The sequence below is a fragment of the Podarcis pityusensis genome (genome assembly GCF_964106645.2).
Source record: "Podarcis pityusensis genome assembly, chromosome: 2".
In the NCBI taxonomy this organism is placed as follows: Eukaryota; Metazoa; Chordata; class Lepidosauria; order Squamata; family Lacertidae; genus Podarcis; species Podarcis pityusensis.
The window spans coordinates 64,294,552-64,314,788 of NC_138029.1; the positions used below are offsets into that span (position 1 = coordinate 64,294,552).

General features: G+C 44.3%; 1 protein-coding gene across 1 annotated transcript in view; it reads right to left on the reverse strand.

The window, feature by feature from the left end:
• LOC308472131 (annexin A6-like) overlaps positions 1-16,246 on the reverse strand; it is a 23,168-nt gene extending 6,922 nt beyond the window's left edge. Inside the window, exons 1-4 of the mRNA XM_080996628.1 lie at positions 16,090-16,246; positions 9,799-9,854; positions 2,848-2,938; positions 2,496-2,623 (exon numbers count right to left, since the gene is read on the reverse strand). Coding sequence (XP_080852754.1) covers positions 2,496-2,623; positions 2,848-2,938; positions 9,799-9,816 — 237 coding nt within the window. The 5' untranslated portion in view covers positions 9,817-9,854; positions 16,090-16,246. The remainder of the gene's footprint in view (positions 1-2,495; positions 2,624-2,847; positions 2,939-9,798; positions 9,855-16,089) is intronic.
• Positions 16,247-20,237: the final 3,991 nt, after the last annotated feature.

Sequence of the window (20,237 nt, forward strand, 5' to 3'; positions counted from 1 at the left end):
TATTTTGTTAGATTAACACCCTTGCATCACATGTGGACAGAGCAGCAACAGGAAACTATGGCTTGTAGCAAACCAAGTAGTACTCAGAGAAGACCCACTGAAACTAATGGACCTAAGTTAGTTAAGTCCATCAATTTCAATGGTTCTGCTCCAACTATAACCGACATTGTCCTCATGTACACAGGGTTGTAGCCAACGATATATTTTAGGCTGAATTTCTGCAATGAAACTGAAGTCAATACCACTGTTGCTACTAATAATTAATATAACCACTTTGCAAATTCAGATTAAATATTACAACACTTGTTTGAATGTTCAAACTACCCTATGAGGTAGTTCCCTATTATTCTCATTTTGCAGATTGGAGACACTTACCCAGGGCAACCTAATGTCTCCTTGACAAAGGCAGAATCCCAATACTGAATAAAGGCCACCTAACTCAAAGACTGCCTTTCTTGCTACTGAATTACAGTGGTTCTCAATGAAATTATTTGAAAGCATGGAATGGTTTAAGAGCAAGATAAAGAATTTGCTTACTAAAGGCATGTTATTATCTAGCAAAGTGCCACTTTGAGAGATTAAGGTGGTAGTGGGGGGTGGAGACAGAGAAATGGAACATCTTGGCTGAATGCACTTCACTATGCAAAGACCCTCGTAATTCTGAAATATTTTCCAACATCCCATTTCTACAGTGCTAAAGAAGCCATCTCACACTAGACTAATGGACACATATCTGTGCAGCAGTTCACAAATTCTGACTTAGCAGGCAATCATTATTTGTGGTTGACACCAACTCCTCCTTGCCCCTCCCCACCCCACTCTCAGCATGTCCCAGGGGACTCAGCAGTGGGAAATAATATTGCCTTTCACTTTGCCCTGGACAGAGACACAGCAAACTTTCTTCTCTCCGCCTCTCTTTAAAGCTCAGTACAAACAGATGCTAGAGCCAACCTCTTTCTTGGAGTTCCTCCCCACCCCCTGCAGATTCATGGGTGAGCACTATCAATCATGACAGAACAAAGAAACTTCTCACACTCGGGGTTCTCTGCATCCCTATTCACACATTACAAACATGTAGGGAACTAATGAACTAAGGGATTGGGGCTGTACTGCTGCCCCCTCCTTAAAAGCATAAATGCCCCATATACATGTGTTTTGTGAACAGGGCTTAAGATGTGTGGAAAATGTAGACAAGGGAAGGGTGTCTTTATCTCTCTCTCTCTCTCTGCTGGGTATGAAAGGTAAAGTTATCAGAATGAAGGATATAAGGATCACTGGCAAATTTGGCATCCAGCTTTGTGGACTTCCAAAAAGAAATTCATTTCTATGAATGTCCTTCTTGGTCCCTGTTGATCAAACCCATCTGTGCTGCGAAATACAGGCTTCTGGAACTCACTCACCCTCTGTCTCTCTTTGTGTGTGTGTTTGTGTGTAGTGGGTTTTAGGCAGTCAACACGGCTAGCAGGGTATCTTATGCCTAAAATAGTAGATTCAAGATTCCCAAACAGGATGCTCAGGTAGGATGAAATCTAGTGTGTCCTCTGATCCCGTCATTTATGTCTGCCAGTGTTGTATAGGAGGGGTTCTGTGTTGCAAGGCAGGGATTCCATTCACATCCCAGTAAAGAGATATAGATTTAGGAGCCTGGTGCAAATTCTACCCTCCATGTTCTTCAGGCTGCTTCCTTTGTTTTGTTTTTTTTAAAAATGATATTTATTAAAGTTTCCAATAAAAAAAAAGACACATCAATAAAAAAGAGTTAAAAGTAAAAAAGAAAAATACACAATACAAAAATACACAATACACAATACAAAAAACAAAAAACAAAAAAAGAAAACAGTTAAAAACAATACCACCTTTTCATCACCACTTTTAAATTTACTTATTTTCTGGACCTCCTCATACCTCCCTCTTTTGTATTCCAGTTCAATTTGTTTGTCCAGCAATTTCTTTCCCTCTTTTTTAATCCCAATCCTTAATCTTAATATAATATAACCTTAAATTTTTACCTATTAAAAGCCAATTTTCCATTCCTTTTAACTTTTTTAATCCTAATCCTTAATCTTGATCTATATATATCTTTAAAGCCTGTACAGCTAGAAGCCACTTAATTTCAATCCATCATCACTCTAACATTCTTTAATTTTGCAATGTTTCTGCAGATAATCTTTAAATTTCTTCCAATCTTCTTCCACCGACTCTTCTCCCTGGTCACGGATTCTACCAGTCATTTCCGCCAGTTCCATATAGTCCATCAGTTTCATCTGCCATTCCTCCAGTGTGGGGAGCTCTTGTGTCTTCCAATACTTTGCGATGAGTATTCTTGCTGCTGTTGTTGCATACCAGGCTGCTTCCTTTGAATTGCCCCATGCTGTGTCCAATTTTAGAATCTATGGATCACATCTGAAAGGTTTCCACTAACTGCGTTCCCCAAAAGTTAAAGAGATTTTTCATTAATCTCCCCATCCGAGATGAAACTTGCATGTGGTAGTTGCTTGCAAAACAGAACAATCACTTCTCAAACTTACCTTGCCATAAAGAGCCTTGTATGCCTGGCAGATTTCATGTCTTTGCTTATTGCTTCTGGATGTTATTAGTTCAAGTATGGCTTCCTTGTCACTGCCTGCGGAAGACAAAGAGGATGAGTCATGCCTAAAACAGTAAAACCATACAGTTCCTATTTGAAACTATTATATATTTATTTATACCCTGATTTTTCCCCCTGACACGACTCCAGATAAGAATAGGGACCACAGAAAATATAGGAAAAATGAAGCCAAAATCCTGTTAATGTCACAGTAATTTTAAATTCAAGTGCGCAGAAGACAGCTGTTGCAGGACACATACCAAATCCCTTCATAGCATTATAGAGGGCCTCAGCATCCTGGTTGGCATCAAAATCTGGATAATCCTTCACTGAACCCCTGTATCTCCCAGCCTAGAAACAAAGAGAAAAAGACAATGAGGCTGTTACCAATTAGGCGGCCCAATAAGGAAACAATATGCCATGTGCAGAATGTATACAATGGTGGCACGTGGGAGGGCACGTCCAGCAGCTGCTCCACACTTGTGGAGTTCTTTCCCCTGAAGGATTTCACCACAGCCCAGAACAGAACAATACAGACTTCAAAGCAGCCAGGTTTCAAGTTGCATCAGAGCACAGGTCAGCCAAGGTGGCTTAGCTGGCGTGAGCCAACAGATATTCTTTAAGCTGCCAAAGCCAGAGGTAGGCATTTTGGAACTACGGTGTTTGCCTCCACGCTTTTGGAAATCTGGGAACCAAAATGTATGGCAAGACTACATCTGGTAACACCTGTCAGGGTTAACCTTTGCAAAGTAGATTTGATGTTGAGGCAGAGGTATTTAGACTGTTCAACGCATAAATGAAACCACAATGGAAGTCAGTGGCAGAGCACTGCCCTTGAGCATTTGACGTTCCATCACAAGGACTGAAAGGAAGGATGCCAGAAGCTCAAGGCCAAACAAGCTTTCCCTATCCCTGATCATGGTGCTCAGGTTGTTTCAGGAGAAGACTATCGCCTCCCACAGTCAGAAAGTTGTGCATCATCTTTCAACGTACCCCACTAGACAAAGACTTAGAATCCTTCCTACAAAACTATTTTGGCTGCATGCAATACAGTTACTTTCCTTTTCACATGTGGTGCTATGGCCAGTGTTTGGCCTCATGTATGTATGGAATCATATGGGGAAGCCTGTAAAAAAAAGGTTTATGGACCTAGCACTGGTTTCCATGGCTGCAACTGCCACATCCATGAGAATTCCCATGCTTCTTCAGGTCACAGGTTCAGAGCTTCTCATGCGGGGAAGAAAATAATGGTGGAAAATGGGCCCCTAGATTTTGAAGAAAGCTTAAGAGATCTGAATATCCTAACTGCACAGGCAATTCTTGAAATCAGTTTCTCCTTATCCCTTCCCCCACACCGATGAGTCAGTCTGGCTTCCTGACAGATGGCCAGAGCCCTTGAAGTTATTAATAGAGGCGCTGCTCTGCCCAGAATTCTGCTCTTCTATTCATATTGCCAACTTGGTCTCACAATGACAGTTCCCTACTTGCACATCCACCCCTCTAGAAGTATCCATGCACAAGGAGCTGAGGCACTGCTGCCCACACTAATCTCTCTGGAAGAACCTTCTGAAATGTCTGTCCTGAGATTCCAGGACTTATGACACACCACTTCACAATTATTCCTCTTTCTGCAGAGGGTTGGGAGAATGCTCTCATGTAACAAGATGTGAGAATGATAGATGTCATCTTCCCAGCATCTCCCACACACATACCCAACTGGTTGTTCAGAGGGAAAAACCTTTGCCAACTCTATTCACACCTAGCTCAGGGATTCTCAAGACTTCCCCCCCCCCCCAGACCCACTAGAAACAGCTGGAAATTACTGAAGACCCCCAGTGACAAAATGGCGGCAGATGGAGGCAGTTTGGCATAATCCACACACAATTACCAACATCAGTTTCTACTGATAGCTAATCCATCTTTGGAAATGGCCAAATTTATTTGCCAGAGGGCTTTCCTTCCGGCAAGGAGTAGCACAGCTCAGTTTTCCTCAAGCAAAGTACAGACATTTGCTGTGCAGATATTGTGAATCACCCTCTTTATTTAGGCAGATTTTGCTGATCCGGAAGTGCTAAGTGAAGAAAGCTTCCCAGTTCCACATCCCTTTCCAAATATGTTTACTCATTTCCAGTGGGTTTAATCTCCCATTCTCCTTTCACACTGAACTGGTGCTGTATTTTCCCTGCAACCACCAGCTTCCTTCACCCTATACATTCACTTCCTCCTATAGCGGTGTCCCTCGCTTATCTACTTCCTTTCTATTCTCAGTTTATTATTTAACCACCACCTTTCCCGTCACCTTAATTTCATTTAATAGCCCCCTGACTCTTTGCCCTCATCCCCCCTGTAACCTCTCTGGTCCTGAACACCACTGCAAGGAGTTTCTGGTGCTGGCGTGGCAGGCAAGTAAGGAGGCACTGGGCAAGAAGTGGTTCTGGTAGGTCCTGGCCCACTGTTTGACAAACACAGACCTAGAGGATTTCAATCATGTAGGGATCACCAGGAAATGCAAAAGGAAAACCCACCCTCGAGAGTTTCCAGAGTCACATGTGCCAAGCGATATGTCCCTGAACAAATCCGTAAATAACTGCCTCACCCTCAAACTGCGAATTGGAAATCTTGTCCCCAGGGTCCAAGTGCAACACACAGTCTTATTACCTTACGCTAGCTCTGTGAACTGTACCAGATTTCTGGACTGGCTGTACAAAAAGTGAAAGTCACGTTGATACATCCCAGCATTACTTCTGCAAAAATCACTTGCGTGTAGGGAAACCACATAAGCCTACGATAAGTGGATCACACTTCCTCCAATGGGAGCCCAGAGCCTGTTACAAAGCATAACAGCTAAACTGCATCAATAAATAAAAACCAATACGAAGCTAAAATACTGCCCTATTGAACTGAAAAGATCTGGGTACACAGAAATGTCTTCAACAATAAGGGGACAGGTGCAACTCCAAGGGGAGACGGTTGGGACTAAGACCTGGGACAGCAGGGTTCAAATCCCCACTCAGTCATGAAGTTCATTTGACTTGGGCCAGTCACCATCTCTTAGCCCAGGGGTCTGCAACCTTTAAGACAAAAAGAGCCACTTGGACCCGTTTCCGAAGGAAAAAAAACTGGGAGCTGCAAAACCACTGCGACATTTAAAATAAATATATCTCCGGAGCCGCGATCTGACAGCGGGTGGGAAGGTGACGTCGGGACGGTGCGTGACTAACGCACGCACCGCCCCATGCGACGTCACAGCCAGTACAGCGCCCACCACAGTGGGGAGTGTCAGGGCGCACAATGCGCCTCCTCCCCTCGCTAGCATCCGCCCCGGAGCCGCGGCAAAGGTGTAAAAGAGCCACATGTGGCTCCGGAGCCGCGGGTTGCAGATCCCTGTCTTAGCCTAACCTACCTCACAGGGTTGTTGTGAGAATGAAATGGAGAGGAGAACCACATGTACACCATCTAGAGATCCTTGGGAGATAAATGTAATAAATAAATCTGTACAAAGGAGGCCTTTTTTGCTCCTGCTCAAGGTTAAGATGGGATAAGACACATTTTCCCAGCTGCTAGAAAAGCACAACTTGCCTAATAGTCCAGCTTTAAGAAAAGGCATGTGACAACAAATGTGTAACAGCACATTTGTTGCACTAGAAATTGATTGGGAAAGCATCTGGAATAAACAGATTCTCAGGAAACAGAATCTGCATGACCTAAGCAGCAGCTTCCAAGTTTTATAGTTTTGGCGTTCCATTTTCAGAAACGGATAAGACTCCCCAAAGTGCATCTGTGCTTGTCACAAGATCAACACAGATTCCCGTAACTTGAGTACAGAATGTCCTCTTTGTGCCATTCGTATGGTGGGGTTTTTTTAAAAACATCACCTGCCGCAGAAAAGAGACTGTGTTAAGTTCTTAGGCACTATTATTCTACTGCTGACAGATGCCCTGTCTTTTTTGGCCACAAAGTTAGGCCTTTTGTCTAGCATTCAGCTGTGCTTTAATAAATTTCATTCCAACGTTTCATTATTCAACAGAATTACAAAAAAAGCAACACAAACCCCAAACCCCACACATTCAGAACCCAATTATGTTATAATACCAGCTTGGTATGGGGAGGAAAAAAAGAAAAATACCTCCAGCTACAAGTCTGAAGTATTGGAATAAAAGTTGGTATGCATCTTTGGGAGGTCCATTACCTATTTTCATGTTTCAGCAGCAGCATGCTGAAGAACTAATTTTCAAGGATATAAACTGTATTACAATGCAGCATCTCCTTTGCCATGCACTTAGATCTCAGAATGAAAACTAGCATATTCATTTATGAAACTTAATCAACCCTCATGCTCATATACAGGGGCGGAGGGAGAAGATGGTACTATTGACGAAAGCAGATAGTATCTTAAGCAAGGCCTCTTGAACGTTATGTTTTGGCTGTAAGTTACTTAACCAAAGAACACCAGACAAACAAACTAGTAGATGCTAGTCGTTCAGGGTGCATCTACCAACTGAGTTCCACAGTCCATAGTTCCCCTTTGTCCTTGCTGATCCATATCGTTGATCGAGGAAGTGGCGGGCAAGCACTGACTGCACAATCTGCATGGCTGTCCACATATGGAGCCAATGCCCACTATTCCATCAACTTTAAGCATTTCCTGTTTCTGAAATTGCCATAGATCTTTAAAGGGTCTTTAACTTTCGGCCTGCAAATGTCTTTTTGTTTCCATCTTTGGAAAGAGTGTTAGGCAACAAAAAAGACTGCATGGCAAGAATTGCCCCCTGAAAGGTGTGCCAAAAGCAGCAGCTGTGTGAGGCTTCCATTGGCACCTGCCCTGGGGGATTTCCTCTAAGACTCCCTGAAATATTTATCAGGGCCCCAGAGCTATTCAAAGTGCATCAAAGCAAAGTTGGGGGGATGCCCACTGTGTGATGTCAGAATGATTTTCTGCCTCTGGGGAGTTTCTCCTGCATGGCAGCTTCTGGGTTCTAAACATATGAAGTGCCAGGGTGCTTTTTTTTGCAGCTTGTCACCCTGTGTGGCAATTAACTAACATAGCAGAACCAGGGCCATCTATTAGAATGAAACAACATGGAATTTTTATTTATTTAAAAAATGCCATCAAGAAACATATGACAATGGGCCAGAGATGGAAATGCACAGGAACCTGTTGTTGCAGAGTACCAGAAAGGATTATGAGGGTCCATTAGATTATCTCAGACTACACTTGCACCTGACTAAGCTTAGGCGGCAGTTTTTTCCAGAGAGATAAACGAAGATTCACTGCTGCTGGTGTGTACACTAATATCACTTTCATCTATAGAAAGTAGGTTTATGCAAGGTTTTGCTATTTCTAAAACCTACAGCTCACAGCCCCCTTTTAAAGCATGGGCCAGCCTTTGACAACCTGATGCTCTCCAGCTGCTTTGGACTACAACTACCATCAGCCCAGTGTCCCAATCTAGTAGGCTTAGGCTCTACTGCCCTTTAGATGATGGGTGGTACAGCTGAAGCCTTCTTTCCCTTGCCAATGCCAGGTTAAGCCCAAGACATGCTTTCCAAGGTGCAAAATCCATATAGTGTCCTCACTCACCTGCCCAGTTCACTGATGTTCTTTCACAGCCAACTGGTAGGCTACATATTGCTGCTGGTGTAGCCCAGTTAAATACATTTAATAAACTAATAATCCATCACATTAAGAGACATTCAAACCTCAACTGTTCCACGTGTACAAATGGTACAAAGCACTTGTTCTTCTATTTCCCCCCAGAAGGCATGCCACTATGATGATGCAACGTAGAAAGAACTGTCTCAGAACACATTAAACCATTGGAGTCTTTCAAATTATGCCCACACGAAAAGAAGAGAAATTCACAACTGCTGGCATCCTTTTTATGGTGAGAGTGTTCATTTAGACTCAGAACCAAAGCATGTGTGAAAAAGAGCCTGGCCACATCATCCAGCAATACCCACTGGCACATCTACCCTGACCAATATCCACTGCATGACAAAAAAAATTATTAAGTACAGTACCAAGAGAAAGTCAATTACGTAGTATTACATTTAGACTGATTTCACACACAGATGTCTGGCACTTACTGATTTCACAACTCAGGAGATATTTAAATGCCATCCTAGTCATGCAGGTGCCAGCTTTCTGGAAGCAGCATCCTTGTTGCTTGCATAATATTTAAGTGACCCAATCATGTGCAACCCAGTCAGGTCATTGGCAGCCTCACTCCTGTGTCCAAGTTGTTTAATCATTATTCCAGCAGCCACCAAGGCAAAAGCAGCTCCCACACATCTCAGGCAATGTTTAAAGGAAGCTTTCACTTCAGATTTATTTAATGTGGCAACCCCCTCTCTTTTTTCAAAAAGAAAAAAGAATCCATTTTGGATTGATTCTGTTCACAATGCTGAAGGCGGTTCCCAGCTCCTTGTTTGAAACAGCACTTGTAATGAGTAGCCCAATTAATGAACTCCCTCTATGCTCCTCCTTTTGCAGCCCTACTGCCTCTCTCAGCTGCCTCCACAGCAAACCCCTAAACACAGCAAACACCTAAAGTGGTGCACTCAGAACAAGGCCTCAACTCAGCCCCTCAATTAAGATGCCCTTGCAGCCGAATATCCCCTAACACAGGCTTCCTCAACCTCAGCCCTCCAGATGTTTTGAGGCTACAGTTCCCACCATCCCTGACCACTGGTCCTGCTGGCTAGGGATCATGGGAGTTGTAGGCCAAAAACATCTGGAGGGCTGAGGTTGGGGAAGCCTGCCCTAACACATCTGCTATGGAAGCCTCTGGAAATCTGAACTACATCTACTTTTATTGACTGAACGAACAGAGCTCCTCTATTTCCCCCTTTTCTGCTTCATTTTCTATTCCCCCCAGCTCACTCATCCTACTCTGCACTGTAGAGATTTCATTTTTGGAGTTCATTATACATCTGCTTTTTGTTTAGCTCCAACGCTGGCTGCAGGAGGAAAGAATGTAAACTGTGCTCAAGATCGTATTCTCAGAAACAAACCACAGCTGCAAGGGGAAAGATTCGTTCCTTCACTCCTGATATCAAAAGCCTGAGTGACCTTCCCTCATTAGCAGGGTGTTGCAAGATTAGAAACAAGAGATGCCCACCTAGGTTATCACACCAAGGCAAAATTGTCAGTATGGTGGTTGTCACCAACCTGAAGTATCTTATGTGAGCAGGAACTGAAAATGCCTTACCTTTCCGCTGCTTGACATGACTTCTGGATCAGTGTTAACAGATGAGGTGGCGGGTGCTGCATAACAGAAGAAAAGGAGATATATTAACTATGTGGATGCCAACAAAAAAAAATCCTTTAATTTTATTATCCTGATGGACCTAAACTTCAGCATACTCCACACAGGAAACGCAAGAAGCTGCTTGGTTCACCCAACTCCAACTATACTGAGAGCAGGTCTCTAAGAATACATTTCTGCCTCCCAGTATTAACAATAAACCACGATGAACAAAACTCTGATACAAAATAAATATTCTAATTGCTCTATAATACAACATATATATATATATATATATATATAAACATAAAATGACAGTACAGCTTCTAGGAAAAGTCAAAACTCACTTAAATGTGCCATACTGAAGAAAGATATCAGGGGTGGAACCTGGGGCTTCTGCATGCAAAAGGTGTGCTCTAACACTGAACCATCCTCAGGGGATGCTCCTATGTAAAACTCACCCTTTTGGGGAGGGAGATATATTGAACTTTATGGTACATCAGAAACTGGCCCCTACAGCACCACCCACCAGTTTCCCTGCAAGATCATCCTTGGGCTGGGCTTGGTGAACATCACAGCTCTCAGCCACGACTTTGACAGCGGAGGGAGGGAGGGAGGCCCACATCAAAAAGATTGTGAGTGCAGTCCAGATCGCCAATGAGTGGAGGCATTCCAGCTAGTAAAAATGTACGCGAGCTCCTTGCAGACATCTCATCTCTGCACTGCGGTCTGTCTACTGGGCTGAGGTCCAATAAGAAAGTAACCCTTTAGTATTCGGCAAGCATGCTACTGAGTACCTAAAGCAAGACAAAGGAGCCCAGGGCTGCTTTGGGCATTATGTTTTAATATGTGCTTTCGAAATATTTCTTACATACAAACACATAATTTGGGCATGCAGTAAGATATGCACACACCACAGCGTAAATCAGGGTTCAGCAAATTTTTCGGCAGGGTCCAGTCCACTGTCCCTCAGACCTTGGGGGGGTAGGACTATATTTTGAATTAAAAAAATGAACACATTCCTATGCTCCACAAATAACCCAAGATGCATATTAAATAAAAGGACACATTCTACTCATGTAAAAACATGCTGATTCCCGGACAATCCGCGGGCTGGATTTAGAAGGCAATTGGGCTGGATACGGTCCCTGGACCTTAGTTTGTCTACCCATGGCATAAATCGTACAAGTACATAACAAGGAGACCGAGATCGGTCACAGATCTCTGACTTGCATATAAAATGGGAAGGACACCTGCCATCTGGGTGTAGACACCAAGCTTTGTTTCTCCATGTCCTCAGAAGCCGTTTGCTGCATGGGGCGGAGCCACTGCACTCGTTTCCCAGCTGCTTACAAGGAAGGAGAGGGGCAGGGTGGTGGTGGGACTGGTATGGTGCAAAGACCGACTGGTCAAAGCAGTAACTGCCTGATTAGATTACTGCAGTGGGCTCTCCATGAAGCTGCCCTAGAAGATAGCACAGCAATTGCAGCTAGCGTAGAATGTGGCAGCTGCCAGTAGTCTCATATAGAACCCCTGTATCCATACATTCCTGCTGTGCTGGCGGGTGGGGAGTTTGTTTCCCATCTGCATCCCATCGGCACATAAATTGGAGACGTAGGAAAGAGCCAAGTGACACGTCTGTTACAGAATGACCCTCCCTTGCAGGCCCAGATAACACTAACATTGGGTATATTTTGCATCACATTAAAATCAGAGTGAGGACAATACAACCTGCCTTCTCTTTGCTGCTGCATCACACAGCTGGAGGGGAAGGGGCTGGGGCAGGAGAACAGTGCCAAGCAAGAGTGTGGTCTCTGCTTACAGTAAGTTGAACAAATCCTCTGCCTTGTTCACAGGCCCCACTATGAAGGACTATGAAAAGGTAACCTGCCTCTTTGCAGCTTTGGAAACACAGCAGCAAAGCCAGGGTTGCTGTTTCAACTTATCCCTAGTTGAAGGCTACATACATAGAGATTTGTACATGATCAGTTGTACTAACACTTCATCATTTGTCCTCGCAGACCCTACGAAAGCTGGAATATATTGAACAAAAGTCAGTGTGAAAGGGAACACATTGGGAATGCTGATGGTTCTGAGGCTAGATACGAGGTAGGGAAGCTTTTCAACCTGAGGGAACAAATGGATGCAACCCTCACTTTTTATCATAGGTTACAACCCAGCAGCAGTGCAGAAATGCAGAGGCTTCTACACAAGCACACATACCACACTGCCTTGCTTCAGGCAGGCAAGAGGCACAGTTCAAGGACACATTGCAGCCACACAAAAGTACTCAAAGAGGATGTGGCCTGGGAAGGGGCCCAGGGTAGACGAACAGAAAGCAACCAAGACAAGATCATGAACGGCAGCAACTGACACACACATCCATGGCTAAGGAGAAGTGCCTGTGGGAGGGGCATATCCATGCAACACTTTAGCCTGGATCAATAGCCATTCTGCACCTCAGTGTTTCTAAGAGTTAAGAGGACACAGTCCTACTGTTCTTAGTAGAATCTTAGAACGTTGTGGTTATGACAGTAGTGCTTATTTGGCAAAATTTATACACTGATGGATTGCTTTTTTTAAAAAAAATCTTAACATTGTGGTGCGCACGAAGCCTGCCTCATTTCCTGTCCCAGTACCCAAGGAGCTCACATCCGGTGTATGCAAAATTTTGGGTGCACTGTGTATAAAGTCTCCAGATTGAAAGTTTGCTTTCACCCTGCCATGAAAATGAGATTTCCCCCCCTCCATCCTGGGGCCAAGGGAGTGGGGGGAGATCACATACATTCAGACAAAAATGCACAGAATAATGACAGGAGTGAAGGGTGGCAAGCATACTTTGATGACTAATAACTCTACTTCATTTGACTCTGGAAAGAACAAGTGATGGGTACACAGTTCTTAGCCCAGACATTTTGTACCAACTCAAAATAAGAAGGGCACACCAGTATCAACCCCCCAGGTTTGTGCAGTGCTAGGTTTCCAAAGAGCTGCAAGGTTTCCCCCCATCTCTGATGATGGTGTCATTTCGTCTCTATTACAATAGCTTTTAAAGAACAAACAGACAAAGGCATTTACAACCAGTGGACTTCAGTTGCCTAAAAGCAAACACAAGGTATTGAATGGAAAAGTGGTGAAAGAGAGTACAACAAGCAGCAAATGTTTAGTTCTGCAACACATCTAAGGGTGGTGGGTAAGAAGAAATTCAATTCATGCAAAAATGGGGTCTATATGCCATCCCTGAAAACTGCTCCGCAAGCTTAGCATCTCAGCCTTATGTGCATGATAAAATGTTCCAGTTAGCAGCAGCACTACAGTATTCTGTAGTAGATGAAGCTTCTGGACCAGCTGTAAGGGCAACTCCAGGAAGAGAGCATTACAGTAACCTAATATTAAGGTTACCTATGCATGGATCCCTCTGCCCAGGAATGGTCATTGCTGGCAAACCAACTGAATCTGGTAAAAGGTTATGGAAGGCCTTTATTTTGTAGGAGCTTAAAAGAAAAACATTTTGAAAACACCCCATGACAAATGATTTACTAGAGCCAATGAATGAGATTGCAATGCATCCATGTCTCTGAATGGAAAACAGAATGAACAAATAGCCCGTTAACATTTTGAGAACTGTTAGAATCTCTTGAGGAAGCTGCAAGGTAGCCTGTCCTCTTCTTTAGTGGCTTCCTAAAAACTGCCTTGCCTTCTCCACTCTTGAAAGAGTGTGCCTGGTGGGTTAAACATAAAGGCAGCTTGCTCATGCATCTAACCTTTCCTCACAACAGCTAGAAATCTGCATTTTCAGGTATATATTTTCCTGCTCCATGAATCCAAAACAGAATTAGCTGAGGGCTATTTTTAAACACTGTAGGCAGTATGCTGTGAAGACAGTTATTAAGCACTAACACTCACACTGTAGCCTGCAGCAGAAACATTTCATTCTCAATTTAAACAAATGGCCTATAGCAGAATCCCAAAACATCTACTCAGAAGAAAGCCTCACTGAGTTCAATGGAGTTTATTCCCAGATAGGAGAATAGAACAGCAGCCTAAAAGTCATTCCAGAAACAAAATGGCACAGGCAAGCCCCACCCAGTCCAAAGGAAATAAGGGCTTTTACAAGGCTGGGTAGATCTCATAGCTGTAGCACACATCTTACATGTGTCAAGGGCCTTCCTTTAAGATCCCAGTTGCCAACATAATAGAAATACATCGGTTCTCAAAAACAGCACAATCCCATACATGTTTATGCAGAAGTAAGATCCACAGTGGGGCTTACTCCATTGTGCAATTGCCTTCAGGGTGGAAGACGACTTAAAAACAATACACGAGACAGACTAAAAGGAAAATATTTTAAATGCTACAGTTTGTGCTCACTTGATTTTTGAGGAACGACTTGTGACTATTTAAGCCTTAGCTCTCCAATCCTATTTTTGTTCAGGATAATACATACATTCTATTAAAATTAGATCAGAAGTCACAAAAATGGTCACTGCCCACACCTAAAAAAGAAAAAGCCCCAATCATTTCTATGCACTTGGACCCAGCCCTGCCTGTCCTGAATAAGGACATGATTTTCAAATGTAAGTAAACAGAGCATCAAAATAGCAGTATTCTAGCCTCCTGCAACTTCTCAAGACAGGAATCATATATAAAACTTTACTAAGTAGCAGCAACAACAGCCTACTGTCATATTTTATGAATTAAGAAAAGCAGAAATACCTCCCTCCCCACAGGAAAATTGGTAACAGTTTAAACATATGCCTAACATTTTATGCCAACATGTGTTTTGGGGGGAGTGGGTTATTTTGGGAAAAAGATTCTTACATTATTGATTTACTACCATTTTCACTCTCTGGGTCCATAGCGCCAACATTCCTAATAGCATTTCGCCTTACAAATATGGATTAGCGTTATGAATACAGCTTTGGCGTGGTGTTCAACTTCTTCTGCTCCTACGCCGCATCTACTGGTGTGCAAAGACTGTAGACAGACAGACATGGGCGTAGCCAGGGGACACCTGCCCCTCTAAATCTATCAAAATCAATACAAATCAATACAAATCTGAGGTTCTGCCCCCCCCCCCCCAATCCTGGCTACGCCCATGCAGACAGACAAGACAGACAAAACCACCACTGCAGCTGAATCCAAGATTAGTATTTGGGGCAGTGCTAGAAACTGAGATAGAAAAGCTAGGAACGAAAAGGCACTAGGTTTTCAGTTGGCACATTTTTTTCTTCTCCACCACTGCAAAGCAAATGAAGACAAGATGGGGAATTTAGCTAAAAATGGAACAAACGTTGTGCATAAAAGACAAGTCCTTTTAGAACAAAGACGCCATCGAGTGCCAAAGCAGCCTAAAGAGATGGGGCTGCAGTTTCACCCCAGCAAAAGTAGAAACCGAACCTCTTTGACTCAAATAGATCAGGCAGTTTGCCAAAACTGGATCTGCCAGGGCCACACCCACCGGCTTCTACAAAGAGCCAAGTCATTGAAAACTTAAGGCAAGTTCCCTAGCTAGTGAGGAGCTTGTACTGTATTATGCGGCTCCTGAGGGCTTGCATTGCAAAGAAGAAAGCCATACTTCTTAAGAGAGAAAGTCTGGCTTTAAACAGGCACCGAAAGTGAGTGAAGCGATACCAAGGAAAGATAAAAGTCTGTTTATGTATGCAACAACAGCGGCAAGAATTCTTTTAGCCCCAAAATGGAAAGAACAAGAAGTAGCAACGAAAGAAGAGTAGCCGTTGAAAATGATGGACTTTGCAGAGCTAGCGAAGTTGATGGGAAAAATCCGAAACCAGCAGGATCAAAAGGACTGGTGTGAATTTATACGATATTTGGAAGGTTATTGTAAGCAATTAACATCCTTAGCAGGGTTGACTGAAGACTTGTCGTGAGAAATATTCTTTCTTTTTATATTTATTTAAACTTTGAGGTATTTTGTAATGAGTGCAACTAGAATTGGAAAACGTAGACAATGCAATGATATAAAGGTTAATTTTGAAAGCCACGAGGCGGGAGGGAAGGAGGTCCATGAGCGGTAAAGTGAATCATAATGATGTGATTGTATATTATTAAATGGAAAACTAATAAAAATTATATAAAATAAAGGGGCAACGAACCGCAGCACCACACCATTCTGACGGGATCTTGGAAGGATGCTAATGTATTCCTTCCATCTCCCCCACCTCACCTCACCCCGCTCCCCTTTCCCAGCAAGCTAGGGCTGCCCCCCTTTCTTGCCCCCCGTTATTAACTTACTTCACGGGCACCAGGAGGCCTCTTTTGCTAGAACCGTTAGGAAGAAGCGCCTCCGTCGGTGCGCAGCCAGGCCGCGGGGCACTCGAGACGCCGGAGGAAAGGCTGACCTCGAAGCGCCGCAGCTGTTTCCTTTCCCTCGCCTCGGCTCCGCTCGAGTAGCGACGTCACGCGCTCCGGAGCCGCCCAGTCCCGGGCTGCCTCCCTCCCTCCCTCCCTCCCGCCCTGGCCGCCTCCTCAGGTGGGCGACGGAGCGACGCCCGCTGCAGAGGAGGACCTTGGCTGACGCAGGCGCCGCAGGGAGGTGGGAAGGGGGGAGTCCCTTAATGGGGCGTCGTTTCAGCTTGCATCTCTCTCCTGCCAGACGGTAGCGGCTGGATCACCTTGGCTTGAGTGTTTAGCAAAGGGAGGCAGAGGAGGGAGTTACTTAAGGCTCAGGTTTATGCGCATTTACGTGGGAATATATTCTGGCGCACGCTCAGATTTACTCCTGTTTAAACGGGTGGTACTGTGGGTTAAACCACAGAGCCTGGGACTTGCCAATCACAAGGTCGGTGGTTCGAATCCCCGCAACGGGGTGAGCTCCCATTGCTCGGTCCCTGCTCCTGCCAACCTAGCAGTTCGAAAGCACACCAGTGCAAGTAGATAAATAGGTACCGCTCCGGTAGGAAGGTAAACGGCATTTCCGTGCACTGCTCTGGTTCTCCAGAAGCGGCTTAGTCATGCTGGCCACATGACCTGGAAGCTGTACGCCGGTTTCCTTGGCCAATAAAGCGAGATGAGTGCCACAACCCCAGAGTCGTCCGCGACTGGACCTAATGGTCAGGCGTCCCTTTACCTTAAACGTGCATAGGATGAAGTTGCGCAGCAGCTGCTGCTGCTGCTTCTTTGGCAATCACTCCTAGCCGAGTAAAATTGTCTTCCATGAACACGGTTTTAACAAAATAAAAAAATTCCTTCCAGTAGCACCTTAGGGACCAATTAAGTTTGTTATTGGTATCAGCTTTCGTGTGCATGCACACTGTGGAGGCCAGTTCTGGATCCACACGTCCTTCCACAGTGGGGACATTGGTTTCTGGGCGGGAGTTGATCACGGTGTGGATTTGCCAAACCTGCCTTCCTCTTAGCACGTTTCTCCCTTTACAGTGGTACCTCGGGTTAAGAACTTAATTCGTTCCAGAGGTCCATTCTTAACCTGAAACTGTTCTTAACCTGAAGCACCACTTTAGCTAATGGGGCCTCCTATCGCCGCTGCACGATTTCTGTTCTCATCCTGAAGCAAAGTTCTTAACCCGAGGTACTATTTCTGGGTTAGCGGAGTCAGTAACCTGAAGCATCTTTAACCCCAAGGTACGGTTGGTGGTTCAAATCCCCACGACGGGGTGAGCTCCCGTTGCTCGGTCCCAGCTCCTGCCAACCTAGCAGTTTGAAAGCACGTCAAAGTGCAAGTACAGTGGTGCCCCGCAAGACGAATGCCTCGCAAGACGGAAAACCCGCTAGATGAAAGGGTTTTCCGTTTTGGAGGTGCTTCGCAAAACAAATTTCCTATGGGCTTGCTTCGCAAGACGAAAATGTCTTGCGAGTTCCTGCGGGGTTTTTTTCCATCCCCCCCCCTTTTTTCCCAAGCCGCTAAGCCGCTTATCAGCTGATCCTAAGCCGCTAAGCTGCTTAACAGCTGATCCGCTAAGCCGCTTAACAGCTGATCCGCTAAGCCGCTGATCAGCTAAGCCGCTAATAGCGCTAATCCACTAAGCCGCTAATGGGCTTGCTTCCCAAGACGAAAAAACCGCAAGACAAAGAGACTCGCGGAACGGATTCTTTTCGTCTTGCGAGGCACCACTGTAGATAAATAGGTACCGCTCCGGCGGGAAGGTAAATGGCGTTTCGGTGCGCTGCTCTGGTTTGCCAGAAGCAGCTTAGTCATGCTAGCCTCGGCCAATAAAGCGAGATGAGTGCCGCAACCCCAGAGTCGGCCACAACTGGACCTAATGGTCAGGGGTCCCTTTACCTTTACCACTGTATCTGGCCCTTAGGCAGAGGCGAGGAGCTGTATCAGTGCCCCCTGTGCCCAACTCCTTGACAGCTCTATCACCACTTCACACTCTGGGCGATCTCCCCGGAGCCTAAGCGGCACAATTCCCCCCTCCTGCCCCCCCCACATGCTGTGCCACTGAGCCCCCAGGTGAGTGTATGAGAGTGCATCCTAAAACATCATAGTTGTGCACTTTAAAAAAGTCACGTGTTAAGTCATCCTAAATCCCATTTCATATGCAACCTGATCATATGCTTGTCCTCCCTTGCCCAGCAAGTCGTGTTGAGGCATCTGATGAAGACCTGCATTTTAAAATGAGCTTAAAAAATATATTTGTAAATGTTTGTATCTCTCATGCCAGGCAGAAACCAGCTGAATACTCTGGCAGCTGTTTATCTTCCTGTTCAAGGGCCCCACTGATCTATAGCAGCGCTTCAGGGTTGTAAAAGGAAATTACAGGCTGGGAGCAAAAGGTCACACTGACCATACAAATTACAGAATACAATCAAGCTGCAAAGACACAATTAAGAGTTGGTAAATAGTGAAATTTATTGTTTAACAAATAATATACCATGTGCCTCCCATTAAGACTTGAGCCATATTTTCCTAAGGTTAAAGGGCAAGAGCTAATAGAAACAGCAGCTGGCTTGAAAGGGTGGTGTAGATCTAAGAGGTTGCTTTTGAAGGTGTTTCCTCTTTACTTTGAAAAGGCCTTTCCTTCTAAAAATCTATCTATGTTAATGTATGAAATATATTGGCTTAAATGTAATTATGCAAAGGATTTAGAAAGTAAGAAATGTTAGATTCTTATGTTAGATTCTTATTTCATTGATGGTGTGTGAGAAGGTGAACCCAAGATCTCTGTTTAAGATAATAATTAAAACCATTAGCCATCTGTTCTGGAGTGAATAGGGTAATAGGGCAATAGGGCAAAGATGATCTGATAATTAAGGTGCCTGGTCGAGGCAAATGTAAGATATATGGCTACTTGTCTGCCATTTATGGATAGAAGGAAATATAGCTCTTTGTCTCCCATAAAAGGTAATAGGAAATGGGTGTATCTTTTATGATTGGTTCTAGCAAACAGCCAATAGGAATTTCAACCAGGCTGATTGGACAGAGGCAGCCAAAGGAGGAGCAAGGGGGCTGGGCTGAGGGAATATAAGTGCTGGCCATCAGGGCTGGAAGGGCAGAGCTTTGGTATCCATATACCACTGTGTCTCTCATTTATTTGTCTGACAAATAAATTATTATTTTAATTTCTCTATTGCTGCGTTGAATATTTCATTCCAGCTAAGCGTTAACCACAAGCAGGGTGCTACAGTGTTTTGTTCACTAGGGAAGTGCAAACCATAATGCTGTTTTTTAGTCATGGCATTAGTAACTTTTGCTGTCGAAAGTTGAGCTAGACCTACACAAAGAGCAACCTTAGGAATGCTCACCATTTAAATGCATCCAGTAATTGTAATTGGGGCAGGCATCAGCACCAGGCAGCCTTGGGCAGCTGAGTCTAGTCCCCATTTTAATTTCCACAATGTTTCCAGTGTAGCGTCTCTCTGGTGCCTAGGAGGTGGCCAGACTTGGCTGCCTAGTGGTCCCACTGCTTTTCTAGCATGATAATAGCAGAGGTGGAAGCAGATCCTAGGAACAAACGAAGAAAGAAGCAGAAGAGGAACACAAGGGGGGTCATGTGGCTCACATCCAGAACAGCTGCCATGAAACATAACCATCAGGCCATATATGGCAAAAATAGAGATTGACTTTTTCTTTTCTTTTTTATCCCACTTGGAACAGCTTCTTGTTCTTGCTCAGTGAGATATGATCTCTCAGCAGTTACAAATGTTACAAAGCATAATATATATATATATTTAAAAGTCTCATATAGCATATGCTTCTCTGTTTTCTGAACACTGGGATCTTCAAACTTCAAGGCCCTTTTCAGTGCGAAAGGCAGCCATTTCATGCTTATAGCCTACTAACTGGGAAAAGCTCCCCTCTGTGTTTTTCAGGGTGGCTTTTGTTAAACCAGTTGAACATGAGTGCTAGCATGGGTGATAACCCTATTCATCACGCTGAGTGGCTTAGTCCAAGCACTGAACCCTGGAACAGGAAACTCAAG